The sequence below is a fragment of the Anolis sagrei genome, chromosome 3, assembly GCF_037176765.1.
Source record: "Anolis sagrei isolate rAnoSag1 chromosome 3, rAnoSag1.mat, whole genome shotgun sequence".
In the NCBI taxonomy this organism is placed as follows: domain Eukaryota; kingdom Metazoa; phylum Chordata; class Lepidosauria; order Squamata; family Dactyloidae; genus Anolis; species Anolis sagrei.
The window spans coordinates 52,052,061-52,073,751 of NC_090023.1; the positions used below are offsets into that span (position 1 = coordinate 52,052,061).

The window sequence follows — 21,691 nt, forward strand, 5'->3', positions numbered from 1 at the left end:
GATACCCAAAACAACCAAATTGTAAAGGCACACTTTGAATTGTGTCCCATAACTAGGCCAAAGCAAGATTGAAATGGAATAAGATGATCCATCTCATCCCAATTATATGGAATAATGGAGGTCTGGCCAGAAATAATTTTATGGTTGGGGGTCACCACAACATGATGAACTGTATTAAGGGATTGTGGCATTAGGGAGGTTGAGAACCACTGAGTTAAGATCTCAGGTTGAGATCTTGGAAGCGTTAGGGATCAAACCTTGGACCTACTTCTTGGAAATCTTGTTCACTACCATTGAACTCTTCTCTTGGAATGAACGGCTAGGTCAGCGGTTCCCAAAGTAAGGACTGTGCAGCGGATGCAGCCCTCCAAGGTCATTTACCCGGGCCCTGCCCTAAAGGTTGCCCTAAGTCTGAAATGACTTGAAGGCACACAACAATCCTAATTAACTTGACTATTTTATGAGCCAAAAGCAGATCCACACTTCCCACTTAAATACTGGTAAGTTTATGTCGGTTAAAATTTATCTTTATTTTAAATATTGTATTCTTTCATGTTCTTTTGCACTACAAATAAGATGTATGCAGAGCGCAAAGGGGTTTGTTCATTTTTTCCCCCAAACTATAGTCTGGCCCTTGGCTTTAGAAGTTTGAGGACCCCTGCTCTAGAAGAAGCCTGACTCGCCTATGAAGTCAAGCTCTTTCTCCTCCTCCCCCTCTACATGCCCCAAGGCAAGTCTTATGATCAGATTGTGAACTGAAGCCTGGAGGAACCAGTTTCACTGGCACAACTCAGTCACTTCACAAAACTCATAATATACAATACAAAAAACAAAACAAAACAAAACAAAAGCCTTGCCTGCTAGCTACCTGTTGATCAGGAACTGATAGGAAATTTCAGCTCTAACCATTGGCAGTAGGCCAGTGACTTCTCTCCAGAAAAATCTATGCCCTTTTATTTATCAGTGTTGTCTGGAATAATCGTGTATTTAAGTGCATTATTGAAAAAAAAAGACTTTATATCTTGAAGGAATGTCCCAATTATGCTGATAAGCAATATGGAGGAGATCAAAACTCAGTTTGGGGCTAAGGGGCAAAAACAGACCAGGTCATCACTTGCTGAATGAAAGAGTTGTGTTTTGAAAGAGTTGTGTGAAATATGAACTGGGAATGTGGAAACAACCTCTCTCCCACCCCCAACAGATAGATCTCCAGGTTCTACATAAAGTTTTTCACAGAGATCTATCCCAGGCATGGGCAAATTTCAGCCTTCCAGGTGTTTTGGACTTCAACTCCCACCATTCCTAGCAGCCTTGGGGCCCTTCTTTTCCCTCCTCAGCCTCTTAAACTGAGTTAAGCTAAGTTACGTTAAGTGGGAGTTGAAGTCCAAAACACCTGGAAGGCCATAGTTTGCCTATACCTGCTCTGTCCTGATCGAGGGAACTTCTTTCATTGCTGAACTGCTGTTAAAATAAAGAAATGACGGTTGGAACGAGCTACATAAAATATGTGTTTGCATACATATATAGGTGGTAGCTGGGTGTGGTGTAGCAATAAAACTATAAGGCAAAGAGGACCTTGTCCCCTCGTAGAAACTTCCCTTGCAGCACGGCATGCACACTTTCTTCTGATGAGTCAATGAAGTCACTCAAGCAGGAAAAAGGCAACAGGCATCTGAGAAAGATTAAAGCAATGAATTCTGCCCTACAAATCCTTCTTACTCGGTGTTTAGTCTATAATTTCAGGTGATCTTAGGCAAGACAAGAGTGTTTAAATTAAAACAGCATACCTTTAAAATTAATAAAGTCTTATACCTTAAATGTGGTTTTATGTAGTTAGAATCTGTGTATCAATAAAAATATTTTGAAGCACAAAAATATACATTGGCCTGATTTTGAAAGTGAGAATGAGTCTCTAGACAGCTTGGGTAGCAAGATAGAACATATATCTATTGATGCTGGCAGAGTTATTTTCCTTGTCATCCCTTCATGAATTGTCACTTTGTTGTGGTGAGGGGGCTTCTGTGTTCCAATGAACCTGTGTTATGCACTCCCGGGGGTGAGGGGCGGGGACAAGAAAGGTTCCATACTGAGCACAATCCGGAGACCTCAATGGTGGATCAGGCGGAAGATAACATGGTGCATGTTACAATGACTGTGAAGGTGGAAGAAGGCTGCAACATCATTGTTGTGTTAACCAAGCCACTGGTTGGGACCCTCACTCTGTGAAGACTGTGTGTTGATTGGCTGTGCACCGACCTCCACACATTAAAAAAACTCACAGGCATTTCCCAAGAACTTAGAAGGCCATCATACTCGGATATTGTGGCTGATAGGAGAGATAATACCAAGAGAGATCCTTTGTCGAAGAAGGTATGGTCCATACCAAGCTGTTCCTATCTCCCCCCTGGAATGTTCACCCTACTCTCGCCTGTGCCTTGTACACATATCTCCTTCAGCATCCTTTTGTCCTGTCAGCTTGGTTTTCTAATACAGAGAGAATCTATTTTTTCTACATTTCAGTCTTTCTAATGTACATAAAATATATGTGTAAATATATTTTCCAATATCCATATCACGGACAAGGGGAAGGATCGCCTAAGTATGTGATGGATTTGAGAAAAAAGGATGAAAAATACAAACATATCTCATTTTTAAAAAGCCCCTGAAGACTGGTCCGCGGTGGCAACCATAAAAGCACCTAACAATTGGCAAAAGTTGGTCAAGGTGGACAGGAAACAATGAGGAGGTATCTCGCAAATGCTGTGGCCTTGTTTTGGTGCTGCAAGGTGACAGAGATTTAAAAAGTGCCACCAAAGTGTTTTCAGCTAGGGAAGAATGATTGTTCATGGTAGGACCGGAGAAGAGAAAATATATACAAAATAATACAAACAGCTACTTTTTGAACCATCTCACAGAATTATATGAGAATCCAGGCCTTCTTGTGTCACATGGAATCTCCTTTCTCCAAATAATAATTGCGGTGTCATTTTTATTGATTTCAATTTTTTCCCCCAAGAGAGATAGATTCATCTTTGGATTGTGGTAGGTTTTTTCGGGCTATATGGCCATGGTCTAGAGGCATTCTCTCCTGATGTTTCGCCTGCATCTATGGCAAGCATTCTCAGAGGTAGTGAGGTCTGTTGGAACAGAGTCGTCTTTCTCATTCTTCTTTCTCATGTTTAGACAAGAAAATGCAGCAGATGTAGAGATAACATCACAGACTGAGCTTTGTTAACTCTGAAGAGTATCCATTCTTACTTACTTATCTATTTATTTAAGATACTTCTACCCCACCTTTTTTTGCGGCCGGACTCAATACAGAATATAAACACACAATATCAACAAGAAAACAAAATGTACAAGTTAAAACATACTAAAAATGCATATACGACTTCCATTTTGGTGCTTGTACGGTTTTCTAACCATGATGACAGAGATCAAGGTGGACTTCCCTGCTTCCTCTCTCTCTCTGTCTCTTCCCTCTAGTTGTGGCTGTTGTTCATGGCCTCACAGTGGAAACACCTCAGCCCAAAGTGGAGGCGGAAAGAGGGAAAAATGCCACTCTGAACTGCATCTTCCGTGCCACTACTGCGAGTCCACAAGCTGGAGATTTTGTTTCCTGGCAAAGAGTACATGACACGGTAAGCAGTTATGCTATAGAGCTGTTGTGTGGGATATAAGATCATGCATGAATGTTTTGGGTTGAGTGCCTTTGATCTCTCCTGGAAACAAGCAAATCAAGGGTTCCTTTGTCTTTGGTAGCAACCAGAAAAGGGCAAATTGTAGCCTAAACTCTGCTTCCTTATTCCTAAAGTCTTAGTTTTGTATTACATAATAAAGCACTGCCACTTTGACCACAGTCTTGGTGAACAGCCTGCAAATGAGGATATATCCCACTATAAATAAAAGATGCATCTGAAGTGACTTAGATGAGGATCATGATGTGCAATAATACAAAAGCAAATTCTTCTCTGCTGCTGAACAAACACACACATTCCTGCAGGCATGTAGCTCAACTCCACCCCTAATGACATGGAAGGAAGCCTCCTTGACAAACACTATGCTTATTCCATTGTCTTTTCATGCTTCAGAGACCAGAGGAAAAGGACACTGCTAGTTGAGCAGAGGTTGCACATCTGTTGCAACACAACCCTTTGGTTTCAGAAAACACTGCTTCCCCCCATTTCTCCTTCTTTCCTTTCCCCTACTTGCCTGTTATTGTTCCCAAATGTCTTCTTTTGATTTTTAAATGTCTCATTCTTCAGTTCAGAGCTGAGCACCATTTGTACAGTAATCCAAATAAAATATTAGGAAGATAACAGGGATGCCAAAACTGTCAGGCAATCTTCATAGATGAAAAAGGACTAAAATGAATACTGCAGTCTTTGAAAACTCACCCATGAATTACATGAAAGTAAAGATGCATTTGACAGTCAATGAGGTATACCGGTTTGATTGCTGAACTGCAAATACAAATATCGGAGTTTGAATCCCACTTAGACATGAACATCTATGGAGTGGCCTTAGGCAAGCCACACTCTCTCAGCCTCAAAGGAAGGCAAAAGAAATCCCTTTCTGAACAAATCCTGCCAAGGAACTTATGCAATAAAGTTGCAATAAGTCAGAAACAATCTGAAGGCACGCAACAAAGAGAAAAGACCTTCAAAGCATCTTAGCCGCCATGTGTGTCTTGCCAAGACATGGGGACAAAGCAGTGGTGACAGAAGGGCTGCCTAGAAACACTGGCTCTTCCCCAAATGTCAAAATGTGGGTCATTATTTCAGATAGAAATGTTGCAGATACTCATTCAAGGCAACTGCTATTTATTTCATTTTTCCCCCTCCTGGACAAACTGCAGGCACTTCACATTTTTTTGCTGGGCACCATTATGGTGGCTGCAACCCAACAAACAAACAAACAAACAAAGAAGCCCAAGCTAGAGTTGTCTGGTTGTCAAGGCGACATAAGGCAGGCGCTCTGATCTGCCCTGGTCACCGCAAGGTTTGTCTGCGAGAAAGACAAGCATTTGAAGGCAGCGAAACAAGGATGTCACCCCCGAAATGCAGAGCTCACAATGTTACTTTTCAAAAGCAATAGGCAAAGCTTCAAACAATTACCTGTAATATGATAAATATTTTTGGTAAATGAAGAACATCACAATACCCTCCCACTCCCCGGGGGGAAAAAGCAAACCAAATCAAGCTAAAGAAGGCATGGGCAAACTTTGGCCCTCCAAGTGTTTTGGACTTCAACTCCCACAATTCCTGACAACTTGAAGGCCCTTTACTAAGTTTGAGGCAATTGTGGGAGTTGGAGTCCAAAACACCTGGACGGCCGAAGTTTGCCCATGCCTGAGCTCAAGGAATGGCTAGTAATGTTGTTATGTACTTCCTCTGTTTCACAATTACCAGTTCCTTGTTACTTTTTCTCATAAGGTTTTTGAGGCTGAGATGTATTCTTGAGATGCATTTTGAGGTTTTCTCCTCATTCCTCATGTTGTCTAACTTGGTTGTCAAAAGGCAGTAGGCAACATAACAATTAATGCAATGGATTACAAGTTGTCAAAGTAAACATAACGTGACATATACTGTATAGTCATTCATACAGAAACTTCCCACATCTTGTAAATTTGTTATGCAGCATATTGCATGGCTTTCTAAAGTAATTGGTGTGTAAAGCCTGCAAAAATTAATTGTTAGCTTGTCACATTACATTTTGATACTTTTTTAAAAAAAAATATCTGGGATTTATAATGGAAATGGCAAAGAACATGAAAGACACCTGTTCAACCTTTCTCCAAAACTGACCAAAATTTATTATGCACCCAATTGTTCTAGTACTTTCATGTAACAATATTATCAAACCTCTGCAAGGCTGTTTATGTGGAATATCGTGGAATTTACAATCCACGTTTTAGCTTTCGGCTAACAGCACAAATTCTCTCTCCCTCTCTTTTTAGTGAACAGGAAAGGCAATGTTCAGAACAAGCAACAAAGCTCTTTGTGGATCAAAAACCCCAGATCAAAACTTCTGTTTCCTTGTCCCCTTTTCTTTAATTGCATTAGTTTGCATAAAATGCACCTTCTCCTTCTTAGCTAGGTGCATGTATTTAAAGAGCGCAGTACATGAATTGTACTTTTATTATGTTCAAATACTGGGAAACTGATTATTCCCATGAACAGCCTTAAAAGGTTTAGTAAAATAGCTTCTCCCCATTACTTGAAGCTTAAAAATAGTGCTGCATTAAAGAGCATTGGTGACTATCTTAACAAATATCCTTAATTCCTTGGAGTAGTAATAATATAATAATAATTCTTTATTTATATTCTGCTCCTCTCCCCTTGGGGACTCAGAACGGATTACTGTATAAACAGATACTGGCAAACAATGAGATACACAAACACAAACAAAGGCAATGGCTTCTCCTTTCATATCCGGCTTTGGAGGTGGTGCTCGTCTCTGGCTCTGGGGGAGGCACCCTTCTCCATTTCTAAGCTGGGGAGCCTGCATTGTCACCTCCTGGTCGTGTGACCAGCATGACTGCTTGGAGTGTCTTGTGCCTTTCCTGCTGAAGCGGGAGCTATTTATCTAATCATATTTGCATGTTTTTGAACTGTTAGGTTGGCAGGAGCTAGGGCTAACAGTGGAAGATCACCGTGTCCCATGGTTTCAAACTGCCAACCTTCAGGTCAGCAGTTCAACAGCAGCACAAAAGTTTAACCCATTGCACCACCACAGTATTTAACACTTTTGAATAAAATACGCTGCTCTGCAAACTATCTACACTATCTTATCATCCCTCTGTGATGCTTGGATATTTAGCATCTACAACCCATAGTGTAAGAAGCAAGTGACAAGGAATGTGGTCATTTTTATCTTCCTCAATAAAATTTCCTGCACTGGGGATATTAGGGGGTGGGAAGGGGGAAGAAGACTCCCGAGGGCACAAAACGTTTTTTCTTTAATTTTCCTTTGTAATTTTGAGTCAATATCATGGAAAGGAGCCCAAACCAGGGATGCAGATATTAAATATTGAAGAAAGGATATTGTAGACGTGCAAGTTGATGCTTGGATTCTGTGGAAACTGAAAAGGAATACTAGAGCCTAGTGGCAGACTTCAATCTTTACAGTTGATGAGGATGACAATGATGGGTTTTATTTTTATGCCATCTTTCTCCCAGTATGGGGACTCAAGGCAACTAACAATACATATCAAACAAGACTAATTAAAAATACAAAATATTAACATATAAAATTAAAAAACAAACAACTTATATTGTTAAAACCATGTTAAATATAAACATGTGTTAAAGACATCACACAAACCTTAAAATCACACAGCATTAAAAGGCCCAGTAAAAACCCCATTGTAATTCAAGCAATAACTTCACAGTGGTCTTCAAATTAGTGAATTTTTCAGCCTAAGTGGAGTCATTGTATATGCATTTGTGATACGACCAAAAAAAATAACCAAACCACGAGAGTAAAGATGAAGATCCACCCAGAGGAAAAGCGTTCCTGCCAGGCATGTAGCCAGGGGGGGGGGGGGGGGGGGGGGGGGCTCAGGGGGCTTCAGCCCCCCCCCCCCCAAATTTTCATGGTGGTTCGCGAAAAGGCCTTATTGGTGCATTATTTAAACTGTTATGTTTATTCATATAATGATCCGATCACCATACTCAATATATCCCATATGCATGGGGGTACTGGGGTAATGATACAAAAGATTTGCTAGGCTAGACCCTCTTTCACTCAGACTCAGCCCCCCCCCCCGAAACTCAGCCCCCCCCCGAAAAAAATTCAGCCCCCCCCCGAAACGAAATCCTGGCTACGGGCCTGGTTCCTGCCATACATCAAGGGAACCACAGACCGCATAGGGAAGCTGATGAGGAAACACAACATACAAACAATCTACAAATCCACCAAGAAAATCCAACAAATGCTACGTTCAGCAAAGGACAAGAGGGATCCTCTCACCTCTGCAGGAGTCTACCGTATACCATGCAGCTGTGGACAAGTCTACATAGGGACCACCAAACGCAGCGCCCAAACACGAATCAAGGAACATGAAAGGCACTGCAGACTACTTCAACCAGAGAAGTCAGCCATAGCAGAGCACCTGATGAACCAGCCTGGACACAGTATATTATTTGAGAACACAGAAATGCTGGACCACACCAACAACCACCATGTCAGACTACACAGAGAAGCCATTGAAATCCACAAGCATGTGGACAATTTCAACAGAAAGGAAGAGACCATGAAAATGAACAAAATCTGGCTACCAATATTAAAAAACTCTAAAATTACAACAGCAAAACAACAGAGAGGAAACAACCAGGCACAGATTAACACTTCCCAGCAAGAGATTTTCCCAGGCTCAGGCAGGCCTTCAAATGCTAATGAAGGTGATCAGCTGAAACATTCACACCTAACTGCAGCAGGGAAGAGCTCCTTGCCCCACCCCAGCCATTCTACAGATATATAAACCCATTGTCCTAATTCCAACAGACCTCACTACCTCTGAGGATGCTTGCTATAGATGCAGGCGAAACGTCAGGAGAAATGCCTCTAGAACATGGCTCTATAGCCCGAAAAAACCCACAAGAACCTAAAAATAATCTTTCTTGCAAAAAAATCTTTCTTGCCACCTTGTGTCCAGAATGATGAATTGCATGGTTTGATTTATCATTTTAAAAAGATAAGAAACATGCAGCATAATAGACTGCAAAATATGAAATTATGTATGCAACTCAAAGTTTTGTAAAGATTATGAATGTGTAATTTAAAAGTATATACATGCCTTTTGAAACTAGAAAAAAGGCCCATTTTATCAGTTTCTTATCACCTGATGGCACAACAATGTTTTACTTGCCAGTGAAAGGCACACAGGGATGGGGTCATCCTGGCAGTTCTAAAGTATGGGAGCAGCCTCTGTGAAGATCCTTTACTGGTTCCCTCCAAAGGAGCTTCACAAGGTGATAGAATAGAGAGAAGGACCTTTCCAGATAGCGGAGATACAGTTCTTCAAATAACCTGGGCCTAAGTCATATAATTTCAATAGTGAGGCAGAATCATTGTTTAGAAGAACAGGAAAAGTGCGATTGTTGAGTCAAAGATTTGTGCCACAAAAATTATGTTTAACCTTAACTAAGTCTATTGTTTTAACTGGTACCCTTCTCTCCTACCTAGGAAGAATTTGCTTCCAAGCAACTTCTCGGTGATTCCGAATATAAAGGAAACAATTACAAAGACCGTTTGACATTCTCTGGAAATGTAAACAATGGCAATGTCAGCATCACTCTTACTCAGTTGACCACGAATGACAATGGATCCTATCAATGCGCTGTCCGTCTCGCTGGGGAACTCCCTGAGAAATCTGTTGAGATAAAACTTGTGGTTCTTGGTAAGGCACATTCGATGCTTTGCATTGCTTCCAGTCCCATATTTTAATTCCTTAGCACATTTCAGCATGCAGAAAGTTGTGCCTGTGATGTTCAGGAAGTAAACTGCTTCCCAAAAATGATCTTGTGTACAGTCTTGTGTTGCAACCTGAAAATACAAGTAATTGTTGTTTTGGGTTAGAAATGAGAATTATGCAGTTTTGATTAAGCTGAGGAGGAACATTTCTGTGTTTTAGAGGGAGGATACACTACTTTTCTCAGCCATTAACATTCAAACATCCTTCAGTATGAGGACACTTACAAATACAGTGAACACACAGAAATGCTCTCCTTGGGGAACTTCCAAGTAAGTATATATAGCAGAGCTTTCTGAACATTTCATGTTCTTGACACACTTGTATCACTTCTTGACACAGCAATTCAGTTTTACCAGCAAACCAGAGGTTAAACAAATCCCTTATAAGAGATACAGACACATACATAAATTATAATAACGAAATAACAACAACAACAACAACACTTTATTTATATTCCACCGTTTTTACCCCGAATGGAACTCAGGGCAGAACACAATACACATATATGGCAAACATTCAATGCCGCTTTGTATAGACAATACACAGACAGACAGAACAGGAGGAGGTGGTTTGTTTCGACTTAGTGTCCAGCTGTTTTTAGTGCCATGGGGGGTGCTGTTGCTCTATCCTCTATGACGAAGAGCCATCAGGACTTCCTCCTTCTTTTTGGTCACCCAGCATTTTCTGATCTTCTTTCTTTATGGTGTTGTAAAACACCTCCCCTGCTTTTAGCAGTACCTAATTTCTCTAATTACAGCTAAAGCTGTTTTCAAATTGTTTAGGTAAACAATGAGCTAGGCTTTCAGTTGGCAGCTCATGCTGACCTGGGGCTTTGAACTTGCAATCTTTCGCTTAATAGATCTTATAATTGCTGGTGATTTACCAGCTGTGCTAAACCTCTGGCCCCCGATGTATGGGAGCACAGCATATCTCATGAAAACCTTTCATTTATATTTTTAAAAAATACAGTATAAGATTTGTAATATGCTATACATTTTCAACATATGTTTGCATAACACACTTACACATTACAGTCAACATGCTAATGGGTCATGACACAGGCACACAGATGGGAAGCTCTGTATTTTAGGATACACTGCAAGTATTTATTACTTCTGTGAGGGCTCAGTAACAACCACTGCCTTGATATATCTTAGTGCCTGTGCATTTACTACACTTCTGATTAATAATGCCCAAAGTGGTTGAAATTCATAGAAATTTCAGTTTCTTCCAGACAGGGGCAGCTCAACCCATTACCCAAAGTAAGCATTTGCAGTATAGTTGATTTTGCCCAGGGGCGCTCTTGAGGCGCTCTTGGGGGAAAATAGACCTTGACATATGTGAGTTGTACTTACTGGGATGTATAGTTTACCTTCAATCAAAGAGCATTCTGAACTCCACCAATGATGGAATTGAACCAAATATGGCACACAGAACTCCCACAACAAACAGAATATATATATCAGTGATTGGTTGGGGGGAATACTGTTTGCTTACCGTTGAAAATTACCTAGGGCCGCCTCTGCTTCCAGATTATTTCACTAAAAGCCCACCCCTCAAGCCTAGTCTTGAGGAGGAGGGCTCCAACCCGCTGTCCTGACTGTCCTGGGCCCATGGCTGTGGCTAGTGAAAGCTGGGGTCCAAAATATCTGGAGCACAAAGATTGAAAACCTCAGTTATACCTTATTTTACAGACAGCCCTAAGGTTAGCCAAGTACTTTAGCTCATTTTCTGTGAAGTGGTATATCAAAAGTTGAGGAAGGTTGGAAAACTACCTTGTACCAGGTGAAAGTTACTACTCGGATTGGCAGTACTTGCCTGTAGTCTCAGGCAATCTTACTCATCAAATGCTCCCTGAATATAGGAATGGCCTTTCTGTTGATCTCCAGATATTGCTGGACTGAAACACCCAACTTTGTTTTTTGGCTAAGGTACCTAGAGTTGCCAGAGTTGCCAGGGGTTCAGTAGTATCTGAGGAGTGCAAACTTCTTCTCACCCATTTTGTATCTGAAGGTACAGTAAACAAACCTGGAACCTTCTGCACATGAAACAACTGCACTGTCATTGAATTAAGATCCTGCTCTATTGTATAGAACCATAAACTAAGTCATGAAGGTACTGCCTTTCAGATTTTAATAGAAAATCCTTATGGGCTACTGCTTTTTATGAAGAATAGCATGATGTCAGGAATCAACACAGTTTTCATTGTTATGTTGTTGAGCTTGCTCTGCTTATTTTCCCCCCATTCGATAGTGAGGCCATCCAGGCCTGTGTGCAGTATTGTTGGGACAGCAGAATATGGACAAAATATTAACCTGACCTGCAATTCTGTGGAAGGATTTCCTCAGCCTCAATATTCCTGGCAAAGTTTCGATGCACAAAATCAGTCTCGGCCACTTGGAGGAACACAATTTCCAGGTATGTCAAATTCAGTTAGATGGCAGTATTCCATGGTAAGAAAGACCCCCTCTCCTTATTCAAAACCACTTAGTCACCTAGATGATCTGAGCCTCAGCTTTCATGCAGATCACAGGATCTTCTCTAATTGCCTCCATTCGTATCTATTTCAAGCATGAGTTCACCAGTATACCATTGTATGACAATGTTCGTCTCTCACATTATACACCATATGGAATGAATCAAGCCATTGGGTGGGAGGATGACCAAGAGGTCTCGTCCATCCCTGTGTTGCAGTGGCATTGCTCCAGCACCCATCTGTTCTGCGCGTCACGTGGCCTGCAACACATTGTTTGAGTTGGGCAACAAGAAAATCTTTCACTTTCTATATTTTTTGAATATCTTCATTGTGCAGTCCACGTTCTCTCTGCGTTTGGAGAGATATCTCAATGGGCTGTCTTTCAAGGGAGGCATGTGCAACCCATAGTTGTTCCGAGAGAGCCTTCATCATTGTCCATGTCTCTGCACCATAGCATAGGGCAGGTAGCACCATCATGTCAAATAATTGAGCTCATAGAGATGTACTTCTGTTTGAGTCCGCAGCAGCTTTAACGGAATTGTAAGTGGCCCATCCTGATTCAAAATACACTGATATTACTGAACTCTGCGTGTGTGCATGTGCTTTTCTTTGAAATACAGCCTACAGCTGCTGGTATTCATTGGCAGTTTCCCATCCAAGCACTAACTGGGGCTGACTCTGGTTTTCCCTTTGGGAAAAAGTGGGATAGTATATTTTATTCATTCATAGCCAACACAGAACCAGTCAGAGGAATTGACTCCCCATTTTTCTGAAAGGTTATTTGTCTGCAGTAGGGGTGGAAAACGTGGGCTCCGCTTGCATTGGAGACTAGTAGTTCCACTTGCAATTTGATGGGAAATGCATTTCAGAACTTAGTTCAAATTTTAAAGGAGCTATTTAAGGTACTGACTCCTATTTCCAAAGTAGTGCCAGTGTTTAGATGTTCTTCAGAGTTCAGACTAAAACACAGAGCAGATTCAGTGGTAAACTGACATGGAAGCCACCAACTACCAACACTTTTTAGTTAAGTGGTTCTCAACCTGTGAGTCCCCAAATGTTTTGGCCTTCAACTCCCAGAAATCCTAACAGCTGGTAAACTGGCTGGGATTTCTGCGAGTTGGACGCCAAAACACCTGGAGACCCACAGGTTGAGAACCACTGGTCTAGATGTTCTTCACGTGAGTCATTGGCTGTGCTGGAGCTGGTGTAACATATATATATCTCAAGTTGCATTTGTATGTAAATATATATGGTGGAATCTTCTGAACAGCAAAACAAACACTGTAGTGTAATATAAAATAAACCATGTGTCGTTCATGTTTGATAAATCCACACACTGCCTTGCCAGAGAAAGAAAATATGCCACACAGGTAATGAGTAAAGAACAAATAGTTTACTCTTCTTAATTCAGAACAACATGTGTACAATTTGATCAGTTGAATCAACCCAAATAATATTCTTTTATGAGAAATTTAAAATGTTATTTCTTTTGTCCATGTGGATAAACTCCTTCAGCAGCTCATGAAGCAAGAGTACAGTTCAAACTCTATCCCTCTTCTTCTCTCTTCAAACCACCTGTGCACAGCTCAAGCCTGAACAAAAATGTAACAGTATCAAAAAGTCCCAGGCTCAACCATCTTTCCAGGCGTTGCCCAGCCAATCTGTGTAAAATAAGATGCATCATGCATCTTATTTTACAGTTAACACACACACACATTAACTGATTCCTTGCATGCTCCAACAAATACCGCAGGGGTATTAACCTCTATGCTCTCCAAAGCTTATATAAACTTATATAAGCTTTGGATAGCATTAGGAAAGATCAATAGCTCCGTGGTGTTTGTTTTGCTGTCTGTGCCCCTGTTCTGAAGATTTCATTTCACTTTCTGTCCTTGTGAGAATTTGATTTTGAACATTTTGGTTTGTTGTGGAAACCAGGACTGGTGAGAAAGCTTCAATGAAGACACCTTTTCCCTATGATCACTTTTCCAGGAGTGAATTTCCTTTCTTAGGGGTAGATTTCTCTCACTTCCTGTTGTCTCACCCCTGTACTTAACTATGAGTTGCATGTAATTCTGACGTTTGTAACTCAGGGATTGTCTGTATACTAATATGTGTTTTGTTGTTGTTGTTGAAAGATGTGATACCCCACACTGTGAATCTTGCTACTCTCCTTGAACTTGAAACCTCTAATGGAGGTGTGAAATTAAGGTTTTGTAATTTGTGTTAAGTGAAACCTCATAGTTTTTGCAGGTTCTAGTTGGAAGAGATTATGCAAGTTTCCCTTTTAGTGACTGATGGGATAAATGTGTAAACTTTGGGGCTCTTTTAAGTAGGCCTCACTGCATTAATTCACTTTTCGGGGGATATTTGTGTGATTCCCTTTAATGCTTGCTTGAGTACTGTCCTTAGAGTTCTTTTGCTAGTCTTTGCAACTACAAAGGAGACCCCTGCAATAAGCACCACCAGAATGTTCCTCCAGAGAAGGAGAGATAAGGCAGGTGGCTTATTTTTCCTCCTCCAACTAAAGAATCCTGTTGTGCAAACATTTTTCTACATTTGGATGGAAGACCACTTCCTCTTGGTATTCTAAATAAGTGCTCAAAATAGCAACTGTAACAACAAAAAATAATAATAATCCCATAAGCAGCAATAATGTACCTGTTATTCTCCATCTTGACCTACAGATGGTGACAGTGCACCAGAAAAATGTGTGCCCTTTCAATGCACTGCTAGTGCTCATACATTGTCCATTCTTGATGAAAGCCATTCTTTGCTGATTTTTTTTCTTTTTGAAAGGATCAATATGTTAACATTTATATACTACAAGTTTCGGAAAAATGAAATGACAAATAGCTATGAAACATAGCTATGTTGCAGCAATAGCTGGTACATGCACTATTAATAAGATGTGGCTTCACACACATAGACACAGGCACGCATATTATTCTCCTTTCTGTATGATGTCTGTATAACATCTGCATTTCCTGTATCCATAACTTGTCAGCTACTAACAGCGCTACATACAGTCATGCTGGACACATGACCATGGAGGTGTCTACGGACAACACTGGCTCTTTGGCTTAGAAATGTAGATGAGCACCAACTCCCAGAGTCGGACATGACTGGACTTAATATCAGGAGAAAACCTTTGCCTTAACAATTGTAGACAATCAGACAGACTAAAAGCACTTTCAATGGAAAATACTTCTCTACCTTTACATTTCTATTTATCCCTACTCTTCTTATAATATAAAAAACCTTTAAACTTATTTTTACCATCTCAACCTTCCCTAAATTGGCGCCTTGTAACTGGCCTACAAGTAGAACTCAAACAAGTGGCTTTTCCAAGTTATTTTCATACTATTCTAAGTTTGTGGGCATTAGTCCCAAATCACACCCCACAAGCTTTCTCTTTGCCACTTCCACTTTTGTGAATTTCACAGTTCAAATAAAAATTATGTTTTCTTACTGTGACCATGCCCATTATAAGTGCACCTTATAGTCCTCTGCATATTGTTGGACTGCAAACCTCACAAGTTCTAGGCAGCATGGCTAATGGGATTGCTTTAAGACAAGAAGGGGAAACCACTGAACACTGTCCTCTCTAGGAATGTATTAAGTTCTCCAACACAACAATATCTCATTCCTTGAAGGCTTTTAAACAGAGACAGGATGGGCATCTGTCAGGGGTGTTGTTTTGGTTGTGCTTTTCCTGCATAGCAAGGGGGTTGGACTAGATGGCCCATGTGGTCTCTTCCAACTCCATGATTCTATGTAAAAATTTGCCTGGAGGCCTAGCAAATAATGTATTCAATGAATTCATACTTTTCACCAGTATTCCTCAATCTACCTGGTGTGATAGACCAGCAGGGTTTTACCCCAATGTGGACTGAGCACAGTCTACAGACCATTGTGAGCAGCACAAATTATGCTAACTGGAGAAGAGACATATTGACCTCATAGCATGCAATGACCCATTGGTTCACATTCACTATTCTTCATGTCAGTTTCTAAAATTACTAATGCTTATGGACATTAATGGATCTGCAGTTTCATATAACTGGTCTGGCCAGGAATGTATTCCTGCGGACAACAGGGTCTTAGTCCATACGCAAATTTACTACAGCATGATACCCCTATGCTGGCTCACTTTGGTATATAGCTTTAACTCTTGAATTCCACAATGCACCATTCTGTAAATATGAAGGTATTCTGAAGACCACTTAGTTGTAGAAGACCAATCCCAATGCACCATTCTGCCATCTGCACTGCAGGAGTTAGTGCAGCAAAATGTCTACTCCATATTTCCCTAGGCTGTGATTATATTGACTGAAAAATGTAATCACCGGTGGTTTGTGAGACTAGATTTAATATCATGAGATGGATAATACAATAATATAATAAATTTATTTTTATACCCCGTCTCCATCTCCCCGAAGGGACTCAGGGCAGCTTACATAGGGACAAGCCTGGAAAAAACATAGATTGAAACATGACACAAATGAGGATATATGACACATTTGTATCTGCTATACTGACACAAAGTTTTTGTATTCCTTCTTTGGAAACAGGAGGAACACTTATGCTGAAGAACATTTCTGTAGACACCATTGGATACTACACCTGCGTATCCAAAAACTCAATTGGACAAGAAAGCTGCAACATCAATCTTGCTGTGGTGCCCCGTAAGAGCTTGTGTTGATTGTGAAGTGGGTGACTGTCCCGACCCAACATGGAAGCCATCAAATACCACTAATTCCACCTGGAAGGCTATATTTGGGGAAATATTTAAAAATAAGTTGATTGACAAAAGTAGCAGATAGATTAATTTTCTTAGAACAAGATGTACAGAAAGTTATATAAACTTCCATCAAGCATGGATAAGAGCCCTTGGTGCCCCAATGGTTAAACCCTTGTGCCAGCAGGTCAGCTGAACGACAGGTTGGAGGTTCAAATCTGGGGAGCGAGGTGAGCTCCCATCTATCAGCAATAGCTTCCCAGGTGAAGACATGGGAGAAGCCTCCCAAAGGATGGCAAAACATCAAACATCCATGTGTCCCCTGGGTAGTGTCCTTGTAGACAGCCAATTCTCTCACACCAGAAGCGACTTGCAGTTTCTCCAGTCACTCCTGACACAGAAAAAAAAATCAAGCATGGATAATCAATTGTAGTTCTTTTCATCAATTTATACTCTATTCCTCCAAACAATAGATATTCCTCCATCCCAAACAAATCTAGGACTGCATGTCGTTTATAGCAAAAGCCTAATTATTGGGTCATGCTAGGTGCTGCCAGTCTGTCAACAAACCAAATCAACTGTGTCACTACTTGCCAAAAGAATATATAGTGCAAATAATATTCATGTTATTCCATCCGACAGTGTGTTTCTTCTCACTTATGACTGGTTAAGTCATAACCCAGATTTCCTAGTTTCCTTTGTTTTATTCATTCAAAGACATCATCCTGTTAGTCTGTTTTAGCGTAACATAAAGGAATCCAGTGTAGATCCAGCATAGTGGCTTGAGCATTGGGCTATGACTCTGGAGACCAAGATTTGAATCCCTGCTCAGGTATAGACACTCACTGGGCAACCTTGGGCAAGTCACCTTCTCTCAGTTTCAGAAGAAGGCAAAGGCAACCCCTTCTGAACAAATCCCGCCATCTCAACACCCCCCTCCCCCCCAATGCTTTTGGGTTGCCATAAGTGAGAAACAACTCAAAGGTACAGTAGAGTCTCGCTTATCTGATATAAACAGGCCAGCAGAATGTCGGATAAACGAAAATGTCGGATAATACGGGGTCTCCTCCTGTTACCCATCCGACATGGTGCTGGACACCTAGAATTCTAACAACAGGATACAAAGGGTTAAGGCAATGCAACGCCTTGGGGCTAGAGCGGCCCAGCAGGAAGTGCCCAGATGTGGGAGAAAAGCATGGAAATCACAGAGGGAAGGAGGGAGTACACTTCCATTTCTGGTCCTGGATCTTTTCCTCCTTTCCTCCCTCCTTCTCCTCGTCTTGCCTTTTTCACATATTGGGAATGGAGAGAAAATTGAGGAGCACTCCTTTAATTGAAGGGGAGATGCTGGAGGAAAAGGGGGCCATTGAATAAGAGTGTCAGATAAGACAGAATGTCAGATAAGCAAAAGTCGGATAAGCAAGACTCTACTGTACACAACAAATCCAAAGAAATCTAGTAGCACCTTTGAAACTAAGTGGGAAGAAGACATTTCTAGCACATACTTTGGACTTTCCATAAAGTAATCCAAGTCTACAAAAGCTCATGCTAAAGATACCTTCTTCCTAGTCTCAAGGGTCCTACAGGATTTCCTTTAGGTCTCTACATTGTTTGCTGTAGGCAATTTTAGGAAGATTAGAAATAGTGAAAGATAACTTGGTCCAACATCTCCCCTCTCCAGCCAAGGGAAACTGATTTTGTTTATCAACGGTGGGGTAACTAAGTGCAATTCTTCTCCTCTACAGCATCAATGAATTTTGCCCTCATTGGTGGAGTTATTGGTGGACTTGTTGCTGTAGTCATTATCGTCATCATTGTGGCTTATTGTTGCTGCTGTAAGAAATCAAAGGATAAAGACTATGAACTAACGTGAGTACCTTTCATTGGAAAGAGTGGGTGATATAAAAGCAGCAGAATGCTTCCTGCCCCTCAGATGGATAAGGGATTCCACACAAGGGAAATTCTTGTGTCGCTGTGACATTGAACTAATGTAATCTCAGTTGGAGAGGAGGCAAAACGGTTTTCTTTTCTTTTCTCAAACAAAATGCACCCAGTGCTTTCCTTACTGTGCCCACTATAATCTGATGATGCAAGACTTTTTTGTAATAGAAAAAAATGCGGTATTTATTTCCATCAATTATAATATAGAAAAGATTCATACAATTAAACATGTGGTTTTAAATGCAAATAGCTTTTCAGCTGTTGCATGAAATAATTAATTTTTGCTCAGGAAGCATGATTAGACTCTTTAATTCACTATCCTTAAAATTAGGGCATATGTGTACTGTGAACTAGTTTAAAGGGTAAATAGAGATTATTTCTGTGATTATCTACTCTCTAATAGGATGGTTGCTGCCTGGGGAATCCTTCGTTGGGAGAGCCAGCTAACCCTACCAACAGAGGATTCCCCCAGGCAGAAAACAGCCAGGCTTTGAAGCTGCAAGGCCATTAAATGCTAATCAGTGGCCAATTTCAACATTCACACTCGTTTCCAGCAGACAAGAGTTCTTTCTCCCACCCTGGACATTACACAGATATATAAACCCCACGTGCCTAGTTTCCAACAGACCTCACAACCTCTGAGGATGCCTGCCATAGATGTGGGCAAAACTTCAGGAGAGAATGCTTCTGGAACATGGCCATACAGCTTGGAAAACTCACAGCAGCCCATTCCAACTTTTGTTTTGACATATATGAAGGAATATACAGATATGTTGATATGCTTAACACAGTGGTGACACACCTATGGCCCTCCGGGTATTTTGAACTTCAGCTCCCAGAATTACTGGCCATTGGATAAGGTGGCTTGGGCTTCTGGAAGTTGGAAGCCCAAACACTAGGAGAGCCACAAGTTTGACAACTTTGGCTTTGCCAGAACGTGGCTTCTTGTGGGTCTCAGTAAAAGGCCTTCTTCTGCTGCTGCTTCTTCTTCTGGTGATTGTGTCTTGGCCATTCCAATGAAAGAAAGAGAAAATCCTCAAAACCACGAACAATTTTTTTTACGTATCTTATCAGTTAAGGAAATTATTGTAGTATATTACAGAGATTACAGCCCACTTCATGATGCTATCATTCTAGAACAGTAGTTCCCAACCTGTGGTCTGTGGACCACCAGTGGTCCTCAAGAACTAAAATATGGTTTGCGGCCTCACTGTTACTACACCATTGCAACGAGAGCCACTAGTCTTACGAAATCCTCTTATAGTGCCGAGCAGACCACATCAGCTATAGAATATTAAATATGGTTTTCTGTAGGTGAGCAGATAGTGGCTACTGGATGGCATATGTTCTGTATCAGAAACTAGAGCTGATGTGGTCTATCCAATGCAATTTTCTTAACCAGCACCTCAAATAACCAAACCAAACCTAAAGTTGACCAAAAACTGATTTACAATCCTTTTGGTACTAATGTTGGAGAGTGGTCCCTAGTCAAAAAAAGGTTGGGAACCACTGTTTTAGAACACCTGCCACAAGTCTTTCTTGTAACTATGATGATGGATCAATTAACTAATGAACCTTTGGAATGTGTAAACATTATGATCAAATCCAATCTTAATGACTGAAAATAAAATTTAGAAAGCAAGTCATGTAGAGTGGGTGGCATTCAACTACAGGCGCCTGCTTATAATATTATAATACAATATAAAACTAATACTAATATGATATAGTAATTGTCTATTATATATTATATGTAATACTACTAATAATATTGCAGTATAGTGGTATCGTACAATATACTAATATTGTGCTATGCTAATAATTATAATATATTGTATGTACATATAATATCCATAATATTGTAATACCATATAATACCAATAAAAATATAATAATATAATAATTATATATTTTATATTATATGTAAGATTACCAATACTATTGCAGTATAATGGTATAGTACAATATAGTAATATATGGTACTACTATTGTGCTATGCTAATAATATAATATATTGTATGTACCTATAACTTGTAAGCCACTCTGAGTCCCCTTTCCGGTGGGAAGGGCAGGATGTAAATGTCATAAATAAATAAATACTTCATAAGTGATATGTAGCTATGGTTCATTTGTTTTATTGAATGCAAATGTAATATAATTTTGATGTCCAGCAAGCTTTTATTTAAACTAGATACTTTGCAACAGAACACTTGCTGTGTAACTTGGCTACAGAGCACTATTTTGACAGAGGAAGTAGGAAAGAAATAATAGCTTTATGCTATGACTTTTACCCACTTACAGCTCAAGATTCGATTCAGACTGCAAGAAAACTGAAATAATGGTTGGCAGTTCTAGTTCTGCATTATTGAGTCATTGCTTATAACTATGTTTAAAATAAAAATCATTGTTAACTAAAACCCATGTCCTTCTTTATTGAATATTTAGAGAGACAGAAAATCGCTACCAGCCACCAAATGTGCCTGCTATAATCCGAGGACCATCTGAAGAAGAGATTCAGAAGGAAGAGGAGGGGGAGAATGAGAACCACACTTTACAAATGCCACCAGCCCGCAGACCATCTGTAGAGTCTTCTGAAGCCGTGGCCTAGAAACAAGCATTTCCAGCAGGGAGAAAGAAAAAAAATGGCACACATGGATTATTCCTCCCTCACTTCTCTGGTGTGCCTTTCCAGGACATTATGCATAGAAGATTGTGCAATGGGGTGGGGGTGGGAATCTGGTGGCATAATGGAATACATTAAAACACATGAAGAACAGTCAAGTTGAAAGGCTAACCAGGTTATAAGTTTCTTTCTCAATTTTGCCCAAGAAAAGGGAGGGTAAGAAAATGACATTATAAACATTTTCACCATTGCCACATAATAGAAAGCAATTATGTGTGTCTTGTGATTGTAAATTGTTGAGAACTGACACCATCCCACCTGCAACAGGGGTGAAGATTTTTTTAAAAAACACAGGGGATTCATTGGCCTCAGGCAGGCATATCAGGATGGTAGATCAGCAGAGGGCATGGTTATTGTGGAGTAATTGGGCCCACT

General features: G+C 40.5%; 1 protein-coding gene across 2 annotated transcripts in view; it reads left to right on the forward strand.

Annotated features, from left to right (window-relative positions):
• Positions 1-21,427, forward strand: part of GPA33 (glycoprotein A33) — a 35,824-nt gene extending 14,397 nt beyond the window's left edge. For both annotated transcript variants that reach the window (XM_067466669.1, XM_060770583.2), the window contains exons 2-7: positions 3,487-3,641; positions 9,190-9,403; positions 11,732-11,896; positions 16,529-16,642; positions 18,441-18,564; positions 21,079-21,427. In XM_067466669.1, the coding sequence (XP_067322770.1) occupies positions 3,487-3,641; positions 9,190-9,403; positions 11,732-11,896; positions 16,529-16,642; positions 18,441-18,564; positions 21,079-21,241 (935 nt within the window). In that variant the 3' untranslated portion in view covers positions 21,242-21,427. The remainder of the gene's footprint in view (positions 1-3,486; positions 3,642-9,189; positions 9,404-11,731; positions 11,897-16,528; positions 16,643-18,440; positions 18,565-21,078) is intronic.
• The last annotated feature ends 264 nt before the right edge of the window (positions 21,428-21,691 follow it).